The sequence below is a fragment of the Bos grunniens genome, chromosome 26 (genome assembly GCF_055505025.1).
Source record: "Bos grunniens cultivar Pamir isolate PY7600 chromosome 26, Bosgru_T2T1.0, whole genome shotgun sequence".
Classification (NCBI taxonomy): Eukaryota; Metazoa; Chordata; class Mammalia; order Artiodactyla; family Bovidae; genus Bos; species Bos grunniens.
The window spans coordinates 39,030,614-39,050,351 of record NC_141190.1 but is presented as its reverse complement, the minus strand read 5'-3'; the positions used below and the strand labels follow the sequence as shown (position 1 = coordinate 39,050,351).

General features: G+C 43.2%; 1 protein-coding gene across 8 annotated transcripts; it reads right to left on the bottom strand.

Moving 5' to 3' along the window:
• Window positions 1-2,143: 2,143 nt before the first annotated feature.
• Window positions 2,144-19,693, bottom strand: DENND10 (DENN domain containing 10). 8 transcript variants are annotated; one of them, XR_015155336.1, is made up of 10 exons: window positions 19,614-19,693; window positions 17,104-17,320; window positions 15,641-15,720; window positions 12,604-12,752; window positions 11,557-11,668; window positions 9,524-9,624; window positions 7,271-7,378; window positions 5,163-5,257; window positions 3,176-3,686; window positions 2,144-3,087 (listed from the first exon to the last, which is right to left on the bottom strand). XR_015155336.1 is itself a non-coding variant. In XM_086377658.1 (9 exons), exons 4-9 carry the CDS (start codon window positions 12,749-12,751, stop codon window positions 3,510-3,512), a joined length of 741 nt encoding a protein of 246 aa, XP_086233784.1. In that variant the 5' UTR covers window position 12,752; window positions 15,641-15,720; window positions 17,104-17,320; window positions 19,614-19,693; the 3' UTR covers window positions 2,144-3,509. The 8 variants fall into 8 exon arrangements, 4 of the variants coding, with proteins under 4 accessions (XP_086233784.1, XP_086233783.1, XP_086233785.1 ...); XR_015155335.1 differs by having other exon boundaries at window positions 17,104-17,300; XR_015155337.1 differs by lacking the exon at window positions 15,641-15,720.
• Between the last annotated feature and the right edge of the window lie 45 nt (window positions 19,694-19,738).

The window sequence follows — 19,738 nt, the reverse complement described above, 5'->3', positions numbered from 1 at the left end:
GCTAGCCTACCTCCAGGTACAATGGTGGGGTGTGAGTGAAGGCCTTCCACCCCCAAAGCAATGGTGTTTGCCTTCTCAGCTTACTCCTGTTGGGACAGCTGCTTAAAACCTTTGCCAGCTGCTACCCAGCTCCTCCTTTCTCCTCCCTGGCAGATGACTCGTTTTCGCCCTCCACGGTGAAAGCCAAGGCTATCGGCCTCCCGGCATGAAGCCTGCTGACCTCCATCCACCCACGCCCAGCCTCCCCTCCTCCCTGCGTGATCAGCAGTGTCCTGGGCTTGGGCCTGACCAACCCTGCCTGTTTCCTCGGGCCCTGGCTCTGCAGCCTTCACTGCCCCCTCTGGCTTCAGCCTCCCTCCTCTGCTTCTTCCCAGGAGCATTTCAACTGCATGAGTCACCTGGCTCATGAAAAAACAAACACCCCTCTGTGTAGCCAAAGTTTTTCAAAGAGTTTTCTGCCCTCAGTCTTTCCACCCCACCTTCCACTGCTGAGGCTGCTGTCATCCGTGCCCCCCAGTGCTGTTGACACGGCCACTGCCCACTGGGCAGGCCTGTCATGAGGCTGGCTCTCCCCTGAGCAACAGGCCCACATCCACTGTCCCCTGCAGTCTGCCATCCAGACATACATTTGGGAGCATCTTTCCCTCCCAGTCTCAGGAAATGGCACTGCCACTTACCAGCTTAGGACCACTGGCATCACCCCCTACTCCCCTCCTGCCCCCACCCCATTCAGTAGACTCAGCAGCCGGATAGATAGTGTTAAGCCGCTAGAACTCACCCCTCTGTCTGCCACCACCATGGCTCAGTCCAACAGCATCCCCTGCTGGTATTGCTCATCAATCCATTTCTAGCCTGCTCTTCTAAACCACACCTGCTTAAAAGCCTTAAATGGCCTCCCAGTACACCAGGATGAAGTCCAAATTCCTTGCCACAGCAGGTAGAAGACTTTATTCCTCTCTTGCCACTCCCCCTCCTCACTCTGTACTGACATCCATCAGTGTCTCTGAGCCTTCCCACACGCTGTTCCCTCTGTTCCAGGTTAACCTCTCCCTGGGCTTCAGGTCTGACTTGGATGCTAATCACTTTCCTCCAGGGAGCCTTCCAGGATTCGCAAGACTGAATTAGGTGCCCCTCCAATGTGCTCCCATAGCGCTCATGTCTCGCCTAGCACTTGCCACACGGCCATGCCATGGCCTGTTTGCTGACCCTATGCCCCCACAGATGGTGCATCTTGAGAGTAAGAACATTGTCGTGGGCATCAAGGAAGCCCCAGGATACGATACACAGAGCACAGTGTAGAGCAGGCACCATGCTTGTGTACCGGATGGAGGATGTTTCTCACACACCCTGCCGCAAGTCATCTCTGAACACACCTGTGGGGCTTCCCTGGGGGTCCAGTGGTTAAGAATCTGCCTTGCGATGCCAGGGACACCGGTTTGATCTCTGGTCTGGGAAGATCCCACAGGCTGTAAAGCAACTAAGCCCGTGCTGTACAACTAGAGCCTGTGCTCTGGATCCTGGAAGCCGAAACTACTGAAGCCCGTGAGCCCTACAAGCCCACGCTCCACAGAAGTCACCGCAGTGAGAAGCCCTCACGCTACAATGAAGAGTGGCCACCGCTCACCGCAACTAGAGAAAGCCTGCATGCAGTAATGAAGACTCACCACAGCCAAAAAAATAAATCTTAAAAAAGAAACAATGCACCTGTGGCTTTCAGTTTTCCCTGGGCCACAATGACAGTTATCTCCAAATTTGGTAAAAGGTGTTTCACCACAGCCTAGAAGGACAAAACCAGTCAAAATGATCCACCAGTCAGCTCCATGTAGCCACAAGTTCCTACTAAACAAAATGACAAATGTGCAAAGGCTCCAAGGGAAGATTTAGCCACTGATCGAGGATACAGCAGTAATGTGAGGACATCTTTTCAAAGATGACACTTGGACCTTACAGTCAGCTCCAGGAAGGGGGCGTGGAGGAGGACCGGGTAAGGAAAGAAGGGCCAAGGCAGGGGTGGAAGGAGCCAGACTGCTTGAACACTCAAATAGGTCTTCGGATAATCCCCAGGGGGTCCACATTTGACAGAGAGGGTTTTTACTTTCGTTTGGTTGGAGTGCGGAGAAAGGGCACAATTTATGCCTAAAAGTGCTGAATATCAAAATATTTCACTTTATTTCTGTATCATAAATTTGTCATTTCAACAACTTTGATCATGAGCTAATACAGTAATATATAAAAAAAAAAGAGGGTGAAAAAGACGTTAGTATTCATTTTCATAAAGTGCAGATTTAATTTTCAATTGTTTGCCCCAGTAAACATCACTTCATTTCAAATCCTCCCCTGACACCAACCAAAAAGGGACTGTTTTAAAATTTTTTTCCTTAACAAATGTCTACCACCCAGGATAAATGAAAGATCCAATACAGACAAGTTTTTCTGCAAACATTTTTCTGGTTAAGATTTCTGAGGACAAGAGTACTAAGTGAAAAAAATAACCTGTCATAATTAATATGAATACATATAACAAAACGTAATTTAGACCCCCATGCTTACTTTGCAATTTTTAGGTCTCCAATTATGAAAAAGGTACCTAACTAAATGAGAATGGATACCTTCATATGTGGCCAAATTATTTTTACTGACGTCGTTTGAAGACATTCTCTGGTTTTGGCCTTTACGAGAAGTTAATTCTCATACTCCCTCACCAATTATATAAGGTTGCTTTCAGTCAGACAGACATTTATATTCAAAATGGGCTTCTTCTCTTATGCTACTACATAAGGACTGGCCTCTTTTTTCAAAAGAATATTGCTAGCAACTAGGTTAATTAAAGAGTACTCATGGCTTAAATTTGCCAAATGCTTACCTCTGAGACAGTATAAATATGGATTATTAAAGTTGTCTACTCAAGTATAAAATCTAGGCAAAACCCTTGTAATATAGGCAAAATATTCAAAGGCTAAGAAAAAAATTTCTTTTACAAGAAAGTGCAACTGCAGGGTCTTTTGAATGATCTTCTAGACGGTTCTGCAGAGAACTTAGTAGTTTGGCTCAGAAAGTAGAGTTCCTCATGAGGAATTAAAGTTCTTCCTAGAAGAATTCAAAGCAAAATTTCAGGCAGCTTTCCGAAAATAAACCATTAGTTTGTGGTTACACAATGAGATAAACTGGAACTTACAATAATGAAGGCCTTCAGATTTGCTGCGATTTGCAGGAGAACTTGACAGAGCTGCTCTGCTCTTACCCCGGGATGACGGGCTTTTATAAAGTTACCCAGATAGGTGGTTACAGCACTTTGTAAACATTGAGAGTAGGCATGAAATTAATCAGGAGGAAATCAGAAGTGTTTTCATGTGTGTTTCAGTGCTTTTTCAGGTCAAATTACAATGCTTTCAAATAAAACATTAAAAGTGTAACATTTTCTTGGTCATTTCCAGTATTTTACATAGTGAATGGAGAGTCATGGTGCCAGGGCTTTACATCAGTCATCCGTGACACATTCTGTCCCACCGTCAGATTTTCAGCATTTGCTCCGCGGCTGCTAGATGGTAGAGGAAGTTTTCTGTGGCTGGTGGAAATCGTCTTTGCTTTAGTGCCTCATAATTGAGCACTCGCTTTTCTCCATCATCTGAAACTTCTGAAAATGGAGCCAGGTTGGTGAAGATTTCTTTTGTTTTTAGGGAGATATCCTTTAATAGAATAGGAAAATATATAATACGCTAGTGTCCAAAAATTTGAATAGCTCTCCAGAAATTTTCCTGCTATTTTTTAAGTTTATCAGACTTATTTTATTTGTAAACTATAAAAAATGAAACCAATTTAAAACAACAAAAAATATATGGCACGGCTAACTTTGCACAGCAGCAGTGGTCAGGGTGGGGGGAATATTTTAACCTTTTTTTTTTGAAGTGCACAACTCAGTGGCGTTTAAGTACTTTCGTCATGTTGTGCAGCCATCACCACTACCCATTCCCAGAACTTTTTCATCATCCTAAACCAAAACTCTGTACACATTAAACAGTAACCCCCCACCCGCCCCTCTAGACCCTGGCAATCACCATTGTACTTTCTGCCTCTATGAACTTGCCTATTCTATTAATAGGTACTAGTGGAATCAAAACATCTGTCCTTCTGTGACTGGCGTATTTCACTCAGCATAATGTTTTCAAGGCTCATGCATGCTGTAGCACACGTCAGCGCTTCATTCTAAGGCTAACATCCCACCATATGTGCACACTACATGTTGTTGACCCATCCGTCTGCTGAGGAACATCTAGGCTGTTTTCACCTTTTGGCCATTGTGAATAATGCTGCTATGGACATGGGTACATAAATATCTATTTGAGTTCCTGTTTTCAATTTTTAATATAGAATTACCAAATCTCTATTAATGCTGTGTTTGGCTCTTTGAGGAATCTGCTATTGTTTTTAGAACAAATCTCTTCCCAGAGTCCCCTCCTGCCTGGGATGAGCAGCCCAGCACCAGCCACACAGGCTTTCCTTCCCCTTCACAGACTGACATTCCCTTTGGGTGGCTGAGGACTCAGCAGGGCTCGCATTAAAGTCATGTCTCTTTCCTGGTTTGGTGACATCATTAATTTATTCAGATATTTTTGAATTCAGAATACATACCAGGCACTACATCATACGTTATAGTGAACCATCTATGGATCACTTTTAGTCCATGAAAAACACTGTAATTCAAAACTCAAATTCATACATTTCACCAACACTGTTTTCACTCTAATGTTGATGGTGGAATGGGTGGGTAATGACCATCTGTCCAGTAGGACAGTCTCAAGAATCTGGGTTCTCAGGACAAAACCCACCCACCCCTCCCAGCCACAGCTGGATGGGCCACCAGCACTGAAGAGAACGGCGTTGCTGGCAAGTGCCCACCAAACCTGTGGCCCCTCTCACCACTCAGTGGTTATAGCTTTCACAACAACTGCTTGATTTGGGCACCAGCCCCCTGTACCCGTCTCCCCGTGGAGCCTGGCGACTAACTGGCTCATCTTCATCGGGTCTATCCTGAAGACCTCATCTGAGCAGCTGCCCATGGGCCTCTCCAGTCACTTCACTCTGGTCACATGGACAGCAGATAACTTGCCGCTGCCCAAAGATGCCTTTTTGGGACACCGTTGGTGGGAAGATGAAAGCATTACCTGTATAACTTGGCTGTCTGACTTCTCTGGATCTTCTGCCGACTGGACAATTAACTGACCAATTTCTTTATGCAGTTTGCCCATTGTCATGGCCTCTGGTGAGATCAAGAAGAATATGTTATGTGAATGTTTAGACATTTACAAAATGAAAAATAATCATCTACATGACAACCCAAACGACTATACAGAGGGGATTCTGAAAAAACAATTGACAAGCCCCCACATCTCCATCCTGTTACTACACACAGATGAGATGGTTGGATGGCATCACTGACTCAATGGACATTGAGTTTGAGTAGGCTCCGGGAGTTGGTGTTGAACAGGGAGGCCTGGTGTGCTACAGTCTACGGGGTCGCAAACAGTCGGACACGACTGAGCGACTGAACTGAACTGACCTCACACAAATACGACGACACAACAGGAGGTAAGGCATAATCATGATTTATGTACTTCATGTCCACAGTAAAAATACACCAACGCCAAACCAGAATTCTGATGACAATTTTTTCTTTCTAGACAAAAACCTAATGAAAACTGACTGTGTGTAGGTTGTAAGCCAAGAGCCTGACTTTCCTGTCCCCGTCTTCACAGTTGGGAATTCATGTTTATTTTTCTGGCAGGAATATTGTGAAAGCCGTGCTTCCTGTCAGTTCTGCAGAAGCATCTCAACAATCACGGTGTAAAGGCCCTTAGGAATGAGCCACGGCAGCAACCTAAGTTACAGTAATTACGGCTGACCAAAAAGTTCATTCAGGTTTTTCGGTAATGAACTTTTTGGCCAACCCAGTATCTACATTGCTATTTTCTGCAGCAAGAAGGTTAACAGAGATTTAGGTTTAACACTCAAGAGGGACAGGCTCCACGGGGACAAGCCCATTTTATTGACTCAGGACAGCAGGGGACAGCAGGGAGCGGCAGTTTCTGCCTGGTCCTAACGCTTCAGCAGTTTCAGTGGCCCTGGCCACAGCTAGATTTCTACCACTCCAGCTTTATAAAAGGCAACATCGCCTAAAAACCTGATACTATATTTTGAATTTTTCACCATGAATATGTATTATGTTTGTAATTTCCAAGTGAATTAAGAGAAAACAAGTTTTAGTTCTATTAATTGGAGGTTGCTAGATAAAACCTCACATAATCAGAACCCAGCTAACAAATATCCCTCACTGGCTAGCATTCAGCTGCTCCCAATTTTAGGAGAAAGAGAAAATGACAACACAAAAGCTGTTACAGGTAATTCTCACCTAAAACCAAAACTTCACAATGTCCTGGGTCTTTAGCCTCCAAGAATATTCATTCCCTGGTGTTTACTGAGACATTGTTCAAAAAGATTTTCCACACAGGAGTCACATTCAACCCTTGTGTAGTGACAGATGTCTGCACACTCTTTGACACTTTGTCCTTCATGAGGTGGACATGAGGTAAATTCTTTTCCCTTAATGACCTGCTTTAACAAATAGAATATGGAGGAAGTGACGGTATGTGACTTCCCAGACTAGGTTGCACAAGACATCGTGGCCCCTCTGTCTTGAATTACTGTTGGGGTGACCAACAGTCACGTGCTGAGAACACTCAAGCTGTGCTAGGGAAAGGCCCCTGTGGTGAGGCCGCCTGTCCACAGCCATGTGAGCAAGCTTGGAAAGGGGTCCTCTTCACTCCAGCTGAGCTTTCATTTGACTGCAGCCCTGGCAATATCTTGATTAAAACCTCATGAGAGACCCTGAGCCAGAACCTCCTAGCTAAGTCCCTCCTAAATTCTTGCCCACCAAAACTTTGAGATAATCAGTATTTGGTGTTTTAAATCACAAAGTTTAGTAGTAATCTGTTATGCAGCAATAGATATCAAATACACTTTGTTTAAACAGAAAAGTGGAGAAACAAGATGAATAGACCATTGACCTTACTAATATACATATGCCATACAGCATAAGCACTCATACGTACCCTTAACCGTTAGGTCTACTAGAATGAGTGCTGTGTTCTAGACACAGAAAAATCCATCCAGCACAACAGGTGAGTACTTAGTATTTAAATAATGAGAATCAGCCTAAAAAAATACAACTGCTTGGCTTATATCTGGTGTCAACAACAGAGAACAGAGAACTAACCTTTTGCGAGCGGGGTGATGGTGATCTCACTGTCTGCCAGATTCACAAACACATCGTACAGGTCTGATCTATTGCTCACGTCCAAGTCCACAAATCCAGCGATGTAACCTGTGTTACAGGGAGGATCAGCATTACTGGAGAAGGAGGAAATCACACTGTGAACATGCCAAAACGGGAGTGAGTCTAAGAGCTCGTCAGCTGCTTTTCTTCTCTGCGTTACTTATCCAGGGCATTTAAGCTGTATCCGTGGTATTTCTCAAGGTGACATTATTGCCAACTGTCTGAAGAAACTCACAAACCCCTCAGAATGTCCCCAAATTAGATTTTACGTCAAGGAAGAAGGCTGAAATAAAGAATCAGCTTTTTAGTTGTTGCTATTTGGGTCAAGAATGACAGAGGGAATTCCTTGGTGGTCCAGTGTTAGGACTCGGTGCTTTCACTGCTGGGTCCTGGGTTCAATCCTTGTTTGGAGAACTAAGATCCCACAAGTCTTTATCTGTGCAGCCAAATAAAAAATAGAATCTTTAAAAGAGAATGATAGAGAAAACAGTGTATAGCAAGGATTCTCTTGACCACTGTCCCCTCCCAGGTCTCTATCGCCAAGAAGTCACAACCAAACACTCAGGTTCCTCAGGGATAGCATGGAGGAAATAGCATCATCGTCACCAACTTTAGATCAGATACAATAAACACTAGAGGAATCAAAGCAACTCAAGAATCAGCAGACTGGACTTCCCTGGTGGTCCAGCGGTTAGGAATCCACCTGCCAATGCAAGGGACACGGGTTTGACCCTACTCCAGGAAGACTCCACATGCCATGGGACAGCTAAGCCCGTGGGCCGCAACAACTGAAGCCTGTGTGCCCTAGAGCCCATGAGCCGCAACAAGAGAAGCCGCCGCAATGAGAAGCCTGCGCACCGCAGCTGGAGAGTGAACCCCGCTCGCTGCAACTAGAGAAAGCCTGGGTGCAGCAGCGAAGATCCAGTACAGCCAAAAATAAATAAATAAATAAGAATTAGCAGACTTTTTGAACTGGTGTTAAAACAAAGGTTCCTTGACTTTAGATTTCACAGAGCAATACAATGAAAAGAAATTGTTTTTTGGACCAATTTTACTTTACCAAGTGAGGACATTTAAAAAACAATGGCAGTAACAAAAGAAAAAACCTACCACAGAGCACCCAGACAAAGATTCCCTCCGGTTTAAGAAAATGTGATATATATGATGACCAAAATCATGTATCAAATATGATTCATAAAACCATGATTTCTATGATATATAAAATCATATATAAAATATAAAAAAAATGATACTGCAGATTCCTGGAGAGAGAGGACACTATTCAGTGTTCCTGAGCCAAGTTGCTATCCAGATGGAAAAAACTGAAATAGTGAAACTCACACCCTACCTACAAAAACAGTAATTCCAGGTAGATTAAAGACTTAAATGGGAAAGAAAAAACTTTATAAAGTTTTATAAGAAAATATAGGAGAACATCTTTCTGCCATTGGGATAGAAATTTTCTTAAACAAAATATAAAAGATAAAATCATAAGTCTAAAAACATCCCAACACATTAAGATTTCTATTCATCAAAAGATACCATGAGGAAGATTTCCCTGGCAGTCCAGTGGCTAAGTCTATGCTTCTACTGCAGGGGGTATGGGCTCAATCCCTGCTCAGAGAACTAAGACCCCACAAGTCTTGAAACATGCCCCACTTCATAAAAAGGAAAATGAAAACGGTGCTAACTTTTAGGTGATTTTGTGTATTTTATCACAATTTTTTAAAATTTTATAATTTTTATTATAGTTGATTTACAATGTTTTATTAGTTTCAGGTGTACAAATTTTTTTAATTAAAAAAACTTTTTAAGGGAAAAAACAACTGGCTGCATTTACCAAAGAAACAATAAATAATCAACATTCCTCTTATTGTGCTTAGTTGCTCAGTCACGTCCAACTCTTTGCAACCCCATGGAGTGCAGCCCGCCAGGCTCCTTGGTCCATGGGGATTCTCCAGGCCAGAATACTGGAGTGGGTTGCCATGCCTTCCTCCAGGGAATCTTCCCAACCCAGGGATTGAACCCAGGTCTCCCACGTTGCAGGCAGATTTTTACCAACTGAGCTACCAGGAAAGCCCAACATTTCCCTTAGGAATGCTCTAAAATTAAAACAAAACAAAATCCCCCTGCAAACAAACAACAACCCGGGTTAAAGCCGAGCCTCTCCTCCCCTGGGAGCCTGCTGCCTACCTGGGCACATCTGTAGGGCTTCCAGCTCATCGGCATCCAGGTGCACGTAGGAGTGAAGTATGGTCCAGTCCTGCCGATGCCATACCAGGGCAGGCAGAGTCCTGGGGAGTCAAAGTGAGAACACAGATGGCTGCCAGCCCACCCCTGAGACTCCGCCCATCCTGTTCCCTCCTCTTCTGCGGGAGGAAACTGGCTTCCGGATGCAGAAGAACAAACGCTCACTGTGCCAACACCTCGAGGCTTCAGAGTAAATTAATGCAGCGTTTTGCTGTTGTTTAGTTGCTCAGTCGTGTCCGACTCTTTGTGACCCCGTGGACTGTAGCCCGCTAGGCTCCTCTGTCCATGGGATTTCCCAGGCAAGAAAACTGGACTGTTGCCGTTTCCTTCTCCAGGGGATCTTCTTGACCCAGGGATCCAATTCCCGAGTATCCTGTATTGGCATGTGGATTCTTTACCACTGAACCACCAGGGAAGCCCAAGTGTTTTAAACACAACTTTTTGGGTCAGATAAGCTACAAAAAACTGAAGGTATTAGTTTCAAAAGATCTCCATAGTTGGGGAATGATGCTTTTAAAGTGTTCCCCCATGGTCCAGTGGTTAAGACTGTCTTCCACTGCAGGGGGTGCGTGTTCCATCCCTGCTCAGGGAGTATCCCACACGCCTCACAGGGCAGCCAAAACAATAACAATAATAATAAAGTGCTCTTCCCAATGCCCCACTCTGCAGGCTGCCACAGAAGCGGTCTGGGGGTAAGATTCAAAGTGGGCCCTACAAGCAAGAAATTTTTTTGAAGCCTCCCATTTCATATTTAAAATTCCAGCCAAACTTGCAAACTACTTTGTGTTTGTTTTTATACGAAAATACGTTTTCTTAAAAAACTTCCAGTGAGACAGCTACTTCGTTCAGGAAGAAGTATGCGTTGATGCGCCTGTGGTTTTGTGAACCCTCTGGTGGCCCACTAGACATCTCAGAAACTGAGGACACTCAGGTTTCAGAAGCATAAATGTAGAGGAAGAGGGCAAATGGGTGGAAAAACACAGACTTGGGGAGTGAGAGCAGGATGACAATTCTGGTCCCATTACTGTGACCTGAGGCAAGCACCATCCTTACAACCGTAATCACTTCTCGAGTGCACACTATGTGCAAGGCACGTGCTGAGCATGTTACACAAATTATTTCCAGTCCTGAAACCAAGCTTATGAGGCGGGTATTACCAGCTTCATTTCACAGATAAAGAAACTGAGGTGTAGAAACATTACATATCCTTTACGTGGTCACAAGGCTAAGAAGTTGTCTCCCAGGACTTTACCCCAGGTCTTTCTGCCTAGCAAGCCTTTTTTCTTCTCAGTATCTAACCACTTAGCCTCGATCTGCTTATCTATAAACAGGGCAGTCACACTTCCTCCCAGGGTTCTTCTCGTGAGTAAGTCTAATACATCCAAGTGACTTACACAATGCCTCACATACAGTGATTGGCATAAATGCTAGCTCCTCTGCTTTTACAAAAGAATCTAAGAATAAATCTAAGTTAGATTTGGCAAAGAAAACAAAACAAATCTATATTTACTATATAAATAAGAGTCTGGGATAAAACTGAATGGAAGAACAACTTGCCAAAAACAGGGGTCAGGCAACTATGGCCCATGAGTGTGCTGCCCTCCTTTGCACGTAAGGTTTTACCAGAACACAGTCATGCTCATTCATTTATGCATGGGCTGTCCATGGCTGTTTTTATGCAACCCATGGCAGTTGAGTAATTGGGACAGAAAGCATATGGCTACAAGGCTGATATCTACTATCTGGCAAGGGAATGTCTGCAAACTTCCTGCTCCAAAATATTAGTTCATATTTCAAAATTTAAAGAAGAATCTGTTCAAACTCAGTGACCTTGAATACGAAATCTAAACCAAAGTGGCATTTCACCCCTAAACTAACATATCTTATTTATTCCAACATGAAAACCAACAGGGACACAGAGGACCCCAAAGTGGCTGCCAACAAAGTTTACACTTTTTAATGATAAGAGATCATACCTGGTAAACTCCTGGACAGCTTCTATTTTGGGGTGATAGACGACAATTCTTTTCTTTAGCATCAGTGCTGTGTGTAAGATAACAGTTTCCATTCCAAACTGAGATACAATGTCTTAAAACAAAAAAAATTGTGAGTGCATTAAACATTATATAAGGAAATCAAGTTTTTATCAGAAATGATTCTTATCACACGAATGCATAATTATTTTCAAAACAGAGAATAAATTTCAGTAAATGTTATAAGTACAGAAGCACCTTAGTTGGTGGATGGTCATATCACTCCATACATCTGCTCCCCAGGATGGGTGTTACGGTAGCTACACCCACTCCCACAAGGGACTGGATGCTGGGTGCAGAGGTAAAGCCAGATTCACAAGAAAGGGGAATTATATGAAGGGAATCACCATCTTTGGGGTCGTCAAAGCTTAAGAAAAAAGGTTCACTGATCCCCCAAACCTACATACTCATCACTGCACAAGTCCTTGTGAGAGACAGCTGGACAAACACCTAATACCTCAACAGGGATGCTTAGAAACCATAAGAAACAGTGGGATCAGGGATGAGAATGAAGGCCAGCATCAGCCGCGGAATCCTCTTTCTTTCCTTGTTTAAGGATACAAACTCTCGGCTCAGCTCTAGGCTGGACCTTCCAGCGAGGAGAGGCAGGGAGTTAGACTGGGAACTGGGGCGGGGGCTTCAGCTCCCCAGGAGGAAGAGGTCACTGCTAAGATCTAAGGAAAGGAAAACGACAGAAGTCAGTGGAGACTTCGACCTGCGAACTTCAGCATACAGATGAAAAGAACTCTCTATAGACAGCTGGAATCACATGGAAAGAAACACCACACAAGTCTGCTTTCCTGACAGACTTCTAACCACATAAGGAAATGGAGAACTACCTTCCCGCACAGGAAACGAATATCATGTAGATGAAAACATGTGGAAAGAGGAAATAACACTCTAATGCGAGACTGTCCTTGGCCTGGGGTTTTGTTGTTGTTGGGATGGGTTTTTGTTTCTTTTTTGCATCTTTTTTTTTTTTTTTTTTACCTTTGATGGAACCCGCAAGGTATGCCTTTCGGGCATCAAAGTCCTTGCTAAGGAAAGAGCCATTTTCTTCACTCTGGCATATCCCCTTCGTGAGAACTGCGATGTAACTTTCCATCATCTTAACTGGACTCCCATGCTTCAGGTACATTCTGTGAGAAAGGACAAAAAAGCAAGCGTGCTTCTAGTTAGCATGGACCACCTGGAGTAACGTACCAAGGCCAGGCATGGGTACGTTCTAAAGAACCTGAGCCAACTTGCTAACACACTTCTGAATGCCTGCATCTTTTCATGACATGGTTACTTCTATAAATTTACTTGGAAAATATATTAGAAAAATAAAACCACCACTGGAGAAACGTTCAACAGTTCTGTGAAGTCAGCTCTCGTTACATCTGCGGAGGCCGGCTGAGGTCCTTAGGCAGGAGAATGAACTAAGGACTTCCTGAGGCCCCACTGTTCTCAAGAATACTGTATCCTTATCTGTTTTTATGTCTTACATTCACAGGTGGTGTCGTTGGGCATAACAACTCTGTTTTATTGTTGGATTTCCTTTCATAAGAAAGGAGTTTGTGCATTGCCCACAGAGAAAGCAGCAATTAGTTGTAGAACATATATTTACTATTGGAGTTCTCAGAGGTAGCTATATTTAGATAATTAAGAAATCAAACTCCTCTAAATTTCTGGTGATAAATACACACTAGATACATTCATTAAATTAAGAAGGTCCAGAAAATGCTGACAGGAAGCCAGCTCATTTACAGCTCACATGTGAAATCAGGCCCCTCTCCTGCAATCTCTTCCTGTGAGAAACTGTGAATTCTTCTAGAGAAGCAGGTCTGGGTCTACTTGGGCATTTTAGTAGCTGAAGGGGTACAAAATTGGGATGAACATAAAATAACTGTTTAAGACAAGTTCACTTGAAAACTATATTTATTGTAGATTAGGTGAAAAAAAGCATGGGATTTAACTGCTTATTAAATTTCATCAACTGTCAGTGTTTTTAAATTATTTTTGTGCACACCCTGGGGAAAAAGAGGCAGAGGATAATGAATATGGTGAACTGTCACATATAGAAAACAGTCAACCCCATTAACTCATCCAGGGCTTACAGATGAAGAAAACAGCTCCAGTAAGACATAAGGAAGGCAAGTCCAGGAGCTGCCCTGGGGTAGGGGGTCAGGAGGAAGAACTGGGGACTGGGAACTGGGGGAAAAGGGGACTTAGACTTCACTGTACACCCTTTGGTGTTATTTGCATTTCTTTTTATTATGTGCTTACATTACCACCACCAAAGCAGAGCAGAAAACCAAACGGCACCATTAAAATGATTACATATTTTAAAAATAAAATAAAATTTCATTAAAAAAATTAATTTAAAATTATAAACAGGGGTCATGGCAGTGGGCCCAGATCCCACAGAGGGAATGGACCCCGCCATGTGGGGATTCCCCGGCCACTGTGTGCAGCGTGCCGTGAAGGGCCCCTCTCACCAGAAATGGGAGAGGGCGCCTTCCCGCCATCAAAAAGTGCTTTTCTAACTAACACAACATTGTAAATCAGCTATACCTTAATCAAAATAAAAGAGAGAAAGTGAAAAAGTGTTTATCTCTGTGTGTGTAAAGAGGCACAGGTGTTCGTGGGGAGACTGAGTGTGTGTGCAGAGAGCACGGGGGTGTGGACAGGTGCCAGGGCAAACACTTGAGGGTGTTAGCAGGGGGCGGGCAGAGGAAGTGGCTGGCATCAGCTTGAGTCCGCATTCCTGTTGTAACTGTGACAGGAGGAGAGAATTCAGAGTGTGACAATGTCACAGCACGGCACAAGCTGAGAAACCCTCTGGGCTTCCTCCAGGGCAGGAAGTACGGTCTAAAGCTACCCGGCCTTTGGAGGCCCAGAGGGCCCAGAATACTTCCCAGTGAATTCAGTTGAGTAACCTAACCTTGACTCAAATGAAATGGAGTCCACCGTTTGTTCAAACACCTCTGCAGTGGCTTTAGTCCACGGCTTCTGGATGGTGACCCTAACAGTAACAATCTCCCTTTGTGTCAGTGCCTTATTTGCAGACAAATGTGTCTATTCCACAGTGAGCCACACTCCCGGAATTTATCTCATGGAGAGCAACAAGTTTTTCTTATCACAGCTGACTGCAAAAACAGTAAAACTTCATTTTGTCAAAATACAACCTAACTGTAACATTTAGATCATGAGATGGTATTCTTAGACTGTGTGTACGTGTGTGTATACGTATATAAAAATGGCAAAAATGCAACCATTTATCAGGCTTATAGTGTGAAAAACAAAAACAACACCTCTTATCCCGCCCCCCATAAAAATCTACATACTGGATGTAAACCTGAGGTTATTACATAACACTGTCACTAGATAGAATTATAATTCTATCTAGTGACAATATTAGAAGGAAAAAAAAAAGCAAAACCCGAAACCCTGCAAAAGTCTTGTTTAAAGAAAAAGATAATGTCTCTCACATATAAGAGATTTCATTAATTTCACCAGATACACTTATCAAGGCAAGAAAGTAAACTAGTATACTTCAGATTAATTTTTTCAACAGTTGCGAAACTGAAGGAGTCCACTTGAATCATGATTAACCAGTTCATCAGTTTCTCAGCTCCTCAGCATTCCAGCTAAAAATATTTTCCTGTCCTTAAGCATAATTCAAAATGCCTGTTAGCCTTCCCCAATGACTCCCACACACAGCCTGACACAGATGAACCAGCTTACCACTTCCATCCCAAGGAAGGTTCCAGCTTGGAAATGAGCGGAAGTAAAATACCAAAAGTGGCAAGTGACTCAAAATACCCAGCACCTACAACAGTTGTGCAAACTGCCTTTTCTCCCCCCATCTATCATTTCCCCTGATAACAGGAGCAGTACCATAGACGTAAGACAAAATGCCTCTTTATAAAAGTGTCCAAACAGAAGGCTGAAATATGCTTCCTCATGTAGAAATCTGCTACATGACTATTGAGTAAGATCCTCATTTTTGTATATTAGCATTTAATACAGTTTTCATACAGACCTACACAATATCCTAGTGAAGGCGGCATATTTCTCTGGATTAAAATCTTTGGCGGTCAGAACAATAGAAAAATGAGTCACCTGTCCAAAACAAACAAAAAAAAGTACACTCTTTAAAGACACTTTAATAGAATTAATCTTTATTACTACATCCTAACAAGCCTCTTGTATAAGACAAACCAGCATTAAAAAGAAAAGACCAAAACAAGTTACAAGTCCTCACTTGCCTCTTTATACTTTTATGTGTATATACTATTTACAAATATATATATACACACATAAAAAATATTTTATGTATATATATACACACATAAAAATTATATATACATATATTTAATTTCCTTTTAGTTAGAATTCTTTTCCTCAAAAACATAAAAATATTTCAAATATCAGAAATGTGAGTTTTTATTTAAAACCCCCATCCTCATCAAAGCAGAATTAGGAATGCTATATCAGACCTACCACTTACTGACTATTTTTCATTAATGAAATAGAAGGATGGAAAACAACATATATATGTTTCAGTAAAAATCATACAGTTCCCCAAATAGTCAATTCTCTGTAGGGTGTTATATAGGCTAAAGGGCATTGTTATAACCTTCATTTATTTATATGCCTCTATTACTATACATACAAATTTCTGATCATCATATACCTATTATTTCCATTAGTATCTTTTTACAATTCACATTTTCTAATTATTAATCTCTGTTTTGTCTTAAACCTCTTACAGTTTCTAAATTGTTGCCTTCCTGTTACTTTAAACGTAATTCCTTACATTTAAACTGGTATCCTGAACATGCTTCAAACCATCTGGTGACTGACTACAGAAATAGCCCCGAAATGCTAAAAGAAGTCTTCACCCGGAAACCGACCAGGGGCTCAGCCACTCCGTACCAATATTCTTTTCTCTGAGAAAACCTCTTGGTTGTGCGGGACTAGGAAAGTCCAAAATGACCACATACTTACTGGCTTTTAGCCTGTCACCTTGATGGTGTCCATATCAAATGACACACACACACAAAGTCTACTGAACACACAAATTTCCTTAGTTATCCTCTCTATTCTTAACATCCCCTTATCAAACATAAACCAATAAAAAAGTTTTCTTATCCAGGATAATTATATCCTTCAAAATAGTTTTTAATTATGGAAAATTACTTCTTCTCACTTTTAATCAGAGTCAAGGCTTTGAAAACTTTTCTACATTTCTACTCCATCCAAGTGTAACCTGGGAAAAGCTTCTCTATACCAACCACAGGTCAATCAAACAATATATATATATACCAATCAATATAATGATTGAGAGTGAAATGTCAAAGAGAACATTCACAACTAAAATCATATATTTAATATTTTCCCAAAACATATTATGAATGAGGAAGTCTAAAGCTAAGGGTTATTGGAATAATCTTACATCACTTTAAATATTTTTCCATTTTGTTGACCCTCCTACAGTCATACCTTTTTCAAAATGGAAGAATCTGGAACTTCAACTGTTGTGATATAAAACCATGTTCTTCTGTACTGACCAAAGACGAAGGGATGGAGCAGTTTGTTTTCATCTGTAAGGCAGCATTTTCTCAGCAGCAGATTCCTTAAAGTAGCTGTGGTGGAAGGGTAACACCACACCCACAGAACTTCTCCATTTGTGTCCTTTTCTACGGTGGAAAGATGGTCACTGTGAGAATGCCAAACAGCAGCAAGGAAGTGAATTGATTGGTTACTTAGAGGCACTTCGTGGAATCAGTTTCAACACCCCATTTTACAAAGAAACCCAGAGCATGTGAGATCCCCACCCCCATCCCCCAGTTCTCACCTACCTCTCCTGGTCCCATTAGCTAGCTCCCCTGATCTTGAATTTTAGGCCACCTGAGTAAGAAGCTTTTCTAACAATTCATGAATGAAAATGTAGCTTTAGCGGTTTGGTAGGGTCTTCCCTATCTCCTCCCATACAAATTCTCATAAACTTATAATCACTTTACCTTACGATCTAGTTGGAAGTATGTTTAATAAATACATAGGGTTTGTTTGAAAACTGGAAATTAAGAAAATGGGGAAATCTCTGTTATATCATGCTATGCACTGATAGTATGAAGTCTATATTTAAAATTTTAATAATAATGGTTAAACAGTCACACATGAAGTTTCACCACCAAAGTCAATACCTCAGTAACAAAATAGGAGCAATTTGCTAATAAAAACAACTCCAGGCAAAAAACAGCCTAAAATTTAGAGAAACAGTAACTGTACATATACCAGTAAAAATCCAGTTTTTCATCTACATACTTTAAAAAAAAATCTTTTACTATGAAAATGTCAAGTATAAAAAAAAAGTAGAGAATGATAAAATGAACCTCCATCACTCAGCTTCAGCGATTATCAACACCTGGTCCTCCTCCAGTCATAAGGGGAAGGAGTTCCACTCACCCCCATTATTTTTAAGCCAAACCCTTTTAAATTTATGTAAACATGAAAATTTTTTTAAATGAATTGAAAATGCAGTAAGTCATCTTTTTCGTTGCTGATACCAGATAAAGTCATGGTTTAATTCAGTCTTAACTCAAAAGTACCTTCAAGGACTAAGAAGTCTTAACGAAAATTGCTCAGTCTTGCTCAGTTGTGAGTGACTCTTTGGGACCCCATGGGCTATACAGTCCATGGAATTCTCCAGGCCAGAATATTGGAGTGGGTAGCTTTTCCCTTCTCCAGGGGATCTTTCCAACCCAGGGATTGAACCCAGGTCTCCGGCATTGCGGGCTGATTCTTTGCCAGCTGAGCCACAAGGGAAGCCCAAGAACACTAGAGTGGAAGATCTCTTAGGTACTTAGGTTTTGTTTTGAAACAGTTTTAAAATCACATTAGAAATGAACACAGAATCTGTTCCCAGATAAATGCACTCCTTTGAGACAGTGAAAATAATCAGCAACATTTAGTCACATTTCCACCAGTTTTGCTAAACCCAAGGAACTTGTTTGTGCACTAGGGTTTAGGCATATGTGAAAATCTCTGGAGAATATTTTTTCAAAGGACAATGGCATGCAGAGAACGGCAGACGTTCCCCTAAACCAACCGCGTGCTCACTGTCGCTGTAGGATGGACGCTGCTTCAAAAACCATCGCACAAGGCTCGGGCATGCATTTCCAGCAGCCCAAAGATCCTAACGCACTTCCTTATACATTGATTTCCTCAAAAGAAACTGGGATTCCACCCACTATGATGATACTACATGTTACATGCACGACCTCTCTCTTCGGATGCAGGCATTCTCCCCTGGTATGAGGTGGGGCTCTGGGGCTAGACTGCAAGGGTCCCCATCCTGGGTCCACCACTTCCTAGTGTGCCTTCTTGCACAAATGACACCCTCGGCCTCCATCTGCTCCGTGAAGTGGGCATCAAACATTAGCCAGACCCCCTGGAGCCGAGGTGAGAATCAAACGGGAAACAATCGATGCAGAATGCGCAGCACCCCGGGCCTGCAGCAGGCCACCGCGTCCGAAACCGCTCGATCACATGACCGGGGCCAGCTGGGCGCCGGGGTGGCGCCCGTCTCTGCATCGCTCAGAGGGACCCCGGCCCTGCAGCCTCACAGTCGTGAGGCCTGCAAGCTGCCCTCGGCCTCACTGGGGCCTCGCCTGAGCAACTCGGTCAGCCTTCACGTCCAGGCTCGTCTGCAGCCCAGAACACCCAGGAGGACTTCCCTCCTAGAACCCTGGAGGTCTCCGGGGTCCCCCCGCCCTGCCTCCCAGGCCGGCAAGCCCCAAACAAGGCCGCCGGCGCACGGGCCCGACTGCAAGCCCGGCCCCTGCGCCGAGGAGGTGGGCCCACAGTCCCTAGCCCAGGCCCAAATTGGAGGGGGCCGTGCTCTCCCCACCGCTGGCGGTGCTGCGGGCCGCGGGAGCAGGGGTCGCCCCGGGCCCAGGCGGAGACGGAACTGGGTGTGGGCCTGAGGGGCAGGGTGCCTGTGTCCTCACCGATCAGCCCGACTCCGAGCATCAGCTGAGTCTCCGCAGCCTCCGTAGCAGCCATTTTCCGCCGCAGCCGCCGCCGCCTCAGAGCACAGATCCTAGCTCCCCAGCCCGTAGACCCCACCCCTCCT

Bases quoted from the DNA above. Each gene is read 5' to 3' on its own strand.
- DENND10 (XM_086377657.1), bottom strand. From the start codon at position 19,668: ATGGCTGCTACGGAGGCTGCGGAGACTCAGCTGATGCTCGGAGTCGGG. The intron at 9,625-11,556 runs GTATGATCTCTT...TTGACTCCCCAG, and splicing joins GCTGTCCAGGAGTTTACCAG to GACTCTGCCTGCCCTGGTAT. The intron at 3,687-5,162 runs GTAATGCTTTCA...ATTCTATTAAAG, and splicing joins CAGACAGCCAAGTTATACAG to GATATCTCCCTAAAAACAAA.